Here is a 7,111-nt window from a genome sequence, read left to right on the forward strand (position 1 = left end):
TGTACGGTCCTTACTCTTGCATGGTGTTTTGGTCATTTTCGTGAAGAGTAATGCTAGGTACAAAATCATGGTGTTTTGGTCATTTTCGAATATGGGTTTTGCAATTCGAGCCAATTTGAGTGAATATAGGATTAGCAATCCCATACCTTTCGGGGGTCTCGCTAAGCTGACCTAGGGAAGTCCTTAGTCAGAGCGAGTCCGACCTAATCTCATTTAAGTTAGTCTGTGATCACACCAAACACGGACTAACAGTCTTAGCTAAGGTAATTCATTCCAGTGAAACTAAACAAGGGCAAACAAACACCGAGTCTTGGTACTGGATTTGAGTAAGATCTGCTGTGGAATAGATCTTTTGTCCTTATAGTGTTTGTTGGCTTCCTTGGTTTTGCTGGTGTGAAAGTAGATCCGCATCAGTGAGGCTGGCCGGGGTACAAGTAACTTGTTAGCCAAGAAAATTAAATATCAATCAATTTTTGGATTCGAGACTTGAGAGCAGTCTCTCCATAAATGGGGGTAAGGCTAGCCGACATTCACCTCTCCCAGACCCTGCGTAAAGCGGGAGCCTTGTGCACTGGGTACGACCTTTTTTAATCAATTTTTTCTGAGACCACTAGAACATAAAGATTTTGAACTGTGTAGTACATACAAAATACAAATCCAACGGCTCTATCAATTTAAACATGAATATAAATAGAAAGATGAAAAAAAATGATCAAATGAATGTTCATGAATTTCAAACAAACATGGTCTGTAAAAATCCTTTAACTTAGACTCTAACTTTTCATCCTTTTACTGGCTATCGTAATAAGAACGCTTTCTGTAGGCCACCGCTTCCAGTAGACCACTGCTGGGATCTGCCTCACCTTCTTGACGGAGCTAGGACAGGTAACCAGGTGTATGAGCTTTCCATTTAAATGTTTCGGCACTGACTTCTATCATTTTCTCTTTTTGTCATGTTTTCCTGAACTGACCTTGAGACTCTTTTCAGTCACCACCATCCCCAGCAATCCACCGCCAAACCCCACCGGAACCTTGTCTCTGAGCAGAAGAGGTGAGCTCATCCCGTTCCAAAGCAGATTTTTGACCCCGAAGTGCTTGCACCTCATTCTCAATGGACTGCACCGATTCTAATTTCTTTTGCAGTTCACTGATTTGAGCCTAGGAAAACAATGTAAAGACAAAATCAGCTGCTACGTAGAACACATTACATTCGTTACAGGGCATGTCAATAAACAACCCAACCGAACCCAAATAAGTTAAAACAAATTATGAAAGGAGAAACCTCCAATTTAAAGCATCTTGATCTCTCAGCTACTAGTTGTCCTTGGACTGAAAGAAGTTCCTGAAAGGGAAGGTTGCAAGGATGAGAAACTCCAAAACACAATAATCACCTTAGTAACCAGTGTCTCTAAGGAGTATACCTTGGACAACTCAGCATGAGTATTGTTGACTTCTTCAATATTCTGCCCGATCCTGGAATTTTCTGCCCTGACTTCCGCAAGCGACAACTCCAGCACACTTTTCTCCTCTGAAAGGGCCTCTATCTCAACTGTTAAATCTTGTTCATAATGATGGTTTTCAGGTCCCTTGGAGTTCAGCTCTGCAGTTTTGGAATCGAAATTTTCTATTTTAGATAAGGCATATGCAGCAGTAACAGAAGCTGCCGCTGCAGCTGCTGCTGGTGACTGGAATATCTTGGGTTGTGATGAGTCCCTCGGTTTGGGCATCATTACAAAAACCTGTAAGAAAAGAAGGGCAAAGAACCATATAAGGGAATGCACGAGATTCCTCATGCAACATAGGCTTGTAAATAATGAATATGAAATATGTCATTGAATAACATACCTCATTGCTATAGTTCCCATTATACCCACCAAAGGCAACCAAATGCTTCTTTCCATCTATGGTCGCCGAGCAGACAGTGAGTCCCTGTTTCCGAATCACATTCATAGCTCAAGTACAAACCAATAAACTAGAATTTTATGTTTAGTCATAAAAGGCATGATCCATAAAGGATATTCAGTTACACCTGGAACAAAAAACCTTTTATGGAACAATGTGGTGCACAAGTCATACTAGAGTAATGACCATACGTCACAAGTATATTTTCTTTTAGTATTTCTATGGAACTGTATGTCAATGGGTGCAGTCATCCAAATTTCTTTCGGATTGAAACTTCTCGGAGAAACATATATAATCAAAGAAAGGAGCAGACCTCACTAGCGAGTGCATCCCTTTGCTTAACACTGGTTGAGACTGACCACACTAGCTTAGACATATTTAACACCAGAGTTTCAGGGCAACCTGTAAAATTATACAGTCTCTATCATAAAAAGCTAGGAAAGTACATTTACAGTAGGTAAAAGCCACGGTTCCATATTTAGTGTGCATAGTTTCATTGTAAGATTCAGTAAGCAATAATTATGTATACCATTTTTGTTATCTCCACCACCAACTATATACCAGTTTTCATCAATGGTTATACCAGCATGACCTGCCCTAGGAGCAACAAGATCACCCTGAATTTGCGGTTGGGACCACTCCATCTGAAAAGTAATGGCAAATTGTGGGCAAGAAACATAAAAAGAGAAAATACAGCAATTAACTGGAAAACTGAGAAGCTTAAAAAGCATGGAATATCATACTATTTCATTTTTCGGTTACAACTAACAGTAATTTTTCATTCAACCTATTCTTATTGTTAGTATAGGATGGCATAATTATCTTTCAAGGTATACGAAAAACTTTCAAAAGTTATGCTCCCGAAACCATAAATGTTTAAGTTCACCAAAAACTCTTTAACATTCCATGACGGCAAGTGGACCACGCATCATAAATTTGATGCATGCAGTCCTCTACTGATTCAAATGAAGTATGAATTTTCTGATCTCAAGACCGAAAGAGATTAATAGTATACAAATACAAACAATAAAAGAATTTAAAATAAAAAATAAAACAAATAAAGAAGTTCCTAGCTCACGCAATTGAGGCCTCTAGGTATACAGCAGGATGGAAGTAAAAAACAGGAGATACTCATTAATGTACAAAAAGGAGCTCTTACAATGAATAGCATTTTTGGTATAAATCTAAAAATGTGAAAGATTATAAATATAAAATGAAATATGTTCTCAGAAACTCATATTTGTTGATAATAGTTGTTGCCTTCATTACAAAAGAACATATTAATTCCAACTATATTCTTCTGCGTAAGTTTTCCAACTTCAGTACGCTTCTAGCTCAGAAATCATCTTTTAAACAGTATATTAATAAATTAAATCATTTAAGTAATGCACATCTATGTCGTGTGTATTTGAACAGACTGCAGAATTTGTAGACTAGATCTGATGTAATCAGTAAAGCACTTACTGCTTCCAAGTCAAGTACATGAAGATCATTGAAGAAAGTAGCATGAGAACAACCACCAAAAATTAGAAGGTAGCGTTCAGCATTTACTGCAGCTGCGTGATCGAATCTAGGAGCTGGAGGTGTCTGCCTATCATAACATAAGAAAGTAATGCAGAACTCTTCTAAAAGCCTGGCACAAAAGTTTCAAAATAAAAGTGTATGGATACTTACGTTACTTTCATCACATCCCAAGTCATTGTCTCTAGATCAAGAACATTAACATCATTCAACAATCTTCTGGTCCTGTCTTCTCCACCGAACATTATCAGTCTAGAACCGACCAATGTCATGGACTGCCCCCCACGAGCTACCTGAATAATAATTTGCATGCATACCAAACAGGTTAAATAACCACAGAACAATGGATCAAACATATTAGGGTAACAATATTAGAAAAGGTATATCATATGTGGAAACCCCATTGCAGCGAGTGGGCTAATATCAGTTTTCCATCCTGAAATTACTTGGATGCATGCATACCAAACAGGTTAATTAAACAGTTGAAAGCACAAAGCACAAGGAAAAACAAGGATTCAGCCATCATACCGGTACATTTCCTGAGGTCTCAATGATGCCACAGTGGTGCGTTTCCAAATCGATGAACCAAACTACAAGTCCATTAACATTGCAAAAGGTTTTAAACACCAATTAAAGTGCACTATCATATGTCTCATGATAGATCTACATTGTCCATGAACTAACAAGATGGTTGTTCTAGTAACAAACCTATTATACTATCAGACGATTTCTTCGAATTCCCACCAAGAAGAAGAAGTTTGTCTCCCCACCTAACCTGCCAAGATATAGACAAAAGTGTTCAGCTGGATAATGAAAACCATGTCGAATCATAAATGAAAGGGACGAAAGCCAAGACAACAAGCAAATTGGACATATATAAACAAATAATATGCATGCATAAACACAAAGATTTACTGGTCTCATGAAATTTTACCATATTGTGAGCAGAAATTCCTGGAAGAACTTCCTGTAAGCCGCTGTCTTCAAATTTATTGGAATTGGGTTTCAGTTTAATTTTAGACCACAACAAATTTCTAAAGTCAAAGACCTGCAAGAAGAGTCCAGTACTACATACGTTACACAAAAAAGAACCTCAAAGTCAAAAAGTACATGAGCACGTACAATACCTGAACATCAGATAGGTGCCGACCATTACGACTCCCACCAACAATGTATAATTTTTCATCCACTACTACAGCAGCATGCTACAGTTAAAATAGAAATAGCATGGTAAGTATTTGGTTGATCAATTTCCTTTTCTTGAAAAAATATAAGAAAATATTGCTGATAGATAATGAAAGTATTTCATTAAATATAAACAAAAAGTATTTTTCAGCCACTTAGTACTACGTTCTAGTGGTATTCCTCTTCATGTGTAAGTGAGAGGTCTTAGGTTCAATTCTCGCCAAAGGCGAATTCGAACCAAATAATTATGGCTAGCCCATTTTGAGCCTTAGCCCGCTCCCCCACCCCTTATTGTAGATAATATCGTATGTATTAAAAAAAAAACAAAAAACAAAAATATAAACAAAGAGTTTGATTTTGCACTTACTATAACAACAAAATCACTTTAGGAATCACAAAAGGAGAACAAATGTGAACCTAACAAGACATTTCTCTTTGGTTTTAATCTAAGCTTATCTAAAATAAAAATATATGCGTACCTTATAGCGAGCTGGTGGTCGTGGACCAGAAACAGGGAGTGCTATCCACTGGTCACAGGCCAAATCTGTTTGCCAACTGCTGGTATCAACATTTTTCACAATCCCTTTGTTTCCCATAGAAGCTGTCTGCAGGTGAACCAATTGATTTAGCTTCGCTTTAAAATATTAAAATATTAAATGACCAAAAGAGTAAAGAACTAGCAAAATAAACAGACATTACTTCCACCAACATTTCAGGATAAACAGAGTCCCTGTTTGAGAGCATAAACAAAAAAAAATCACCAATATGTATCATTTCAGAACTACTATGATAAAAACCCGCTTGAAATTGTAGTCTACCGGAAGGAATCAGCTATAATGTAGCTAGCTAGTGAAATAGCAGAGCAATTTGAAAAGTGCAACATAAAAATGACTAGTACTAGATGAAATAAATAAATAAATAAATAAATCCTGCGAAACCCAGAGTACAACTGTGGAAAGAATGATGCAAAGCAATTACAATGGTTTGATAACGAACAACAAAGATCTATCACAGTTTGCAGGTTTATTTTTCATTTTCTATTTAAAATCCTTTACTTGCTTGCCATCTTCCCAAGATTAGAGGGCTCCTTTACCAGCCTTCCGATTCGCTTCAGTGCCCACCTTGTCCTCAGTAATATCCTATCGCACTGTTTTCTAAAATTAATCCAATTCCGTTTCTCATTAAACAGTATGAAAAGGAAAAGGAATGTGAAGCATTTCGAAACACCAAGAAAGAGATTAATGATCTGAGCTAACACTCTAAAAAAGGTCGTACCCAGTGCACAAGGCTCCCGCTTTACGCAGGGTCTGAGCTAACACTCTGCATCCGAAAAAAACTGCTAAGCTGCAACTAATCTGCTTCCTTTATGTCTTGTTTTTCTCGATTTAGTTAACAGAAACATCGAACAAATTCGGTTCATATGAAGAATTTATCGAACTCTGAATTTGAATACTTAATGAATTCAGTTACCATTAAGCATGACATAATCTTTGTTTGTAACCCCAATCAAAAGAAAAGGACTAAGACTCAATCCTGTGACAAAATTGCAATTGCCCATTTCGCATTTCTGAATTCCAAAACAAATCCATCATAATTCACCTGAGATGAAGATTGAATTTCCAATCTCTCTCTCTCGAAAACCTCAGCAAACAAAAATGTCCACATTCATCCATAAGTCAACAAACAGACAATTCAATCAATGGGGTAAACTGAGAACCAAATTAATGAAATGAGTTCATATTTTGACATAAAAATGAGGGGAAGAGAGGATTATGCACCTTGAAATTGCGAAGGAAGTACAATTATCGAGAGGAGATCAGGGAGGAGATGGGCGGCCGGAGAGTTGGATCTGAAGGAAAATGTGGAGGAGATCGGACGGTGGCGATTAAGTGATTCGGAGGGAAGAGTCGAATACCACCGTTAAGATCTGTTTCTGTATCGTCAGGTGATCAGTTGGCTGGCTCTGTCAGTGTCTCCGTACGGACCGACGGAATCAGTAGAAGATTAAAGTCGACGTTTGGACTTAATGAAGATTTCTTCCTAAAGTAGAACAAAAATACAAATTAAAACAATAATATAATATTTGTCCCTTATTTTAGGGTTCCGGCTTCAATTGTGCGATTTTATCATAATCTAACCGTTCCATAGATGCAAGAGAAATAATTCAGTATTATGATCCAGTGGTATTCATCTTCATTTGGAAATGAGATGTTTTAAGTTCAAATCTCATAGATGGTAAATTCGATACCAAATTAGGCTGCTCATTGTGTTGCTTAGACGAACTCCCTCTTCTTTTAGTGTAAAAATATCGATGTACTAAAAAAATATGCTATATTTTTATTTTACTGTATGCTCTACATTTAATCTCATTTTACTCATGTACCAAATAATTATGTACTCACCCATGTTATCCCATTCACCTCCTAAAATATTTTCGTTTCTCTTTCAGCCCTAAATTAGAATTGGGACATGATTTATTAATGAACCCCCAAATAAAGCACGG

General features: G+C 37.1%; 1 protein-coding gene across 1 annotated transcript; it reads right to left on the minus strand.

The window, feature by feature from the left end:
• Positions 1-701: 701 nt before the first annotated feature.
• Positions 702-6,688, minus strand: LOC126628157 (acyl-CoA-binding domain-containing protein 6). Its single transcript, XM_050297748.1, has 14 exons — positions 6,387-6,688; positions 5,088-5,213; positions 4,551-4,628; positions 4,358-4,471; positions 4,132-4,198; positions 3,952-4,013; positions 3,577-3,716; positions 3,367-3,493; positions 2,432-2,546; positions 2,216-2,304; positions 1,846-1,929; positions 1,422-1,739; positions 1,283-1,342; positions 702-1,158 (listed from the first exon to the last, which is right to left on the minus strand). The coding sequence occupies exons 2-14, from the start codon at positions 5,202-5,204 to the stop codon at positions 985-987; spliced, it is 1,545 nt and encodes a 514-aa protein (XP_050153705.1). The 5' UTR covers positions 5,205-5,213; positions 6,387-6,688; the 3' UTR covers positions 702-984.
• Between the last annotated feature and the right edge of the window lie 423 nt (positions 6,689-7,111).

The sequence above is a fragment of the Malus sylvestris genome, chromosome 7, assembly GCF_916048215.2.
Source record: "Malus sylvestris chromosome 7, drMalSylv7.2, whole genome shotgun sequence".
Lineage (NCBI taxonomy): Eukaryota > Viridiplantae > Streptophyta > Magnoliopsida > Rosales > Rosaceae > Malus > Malus sylvestris.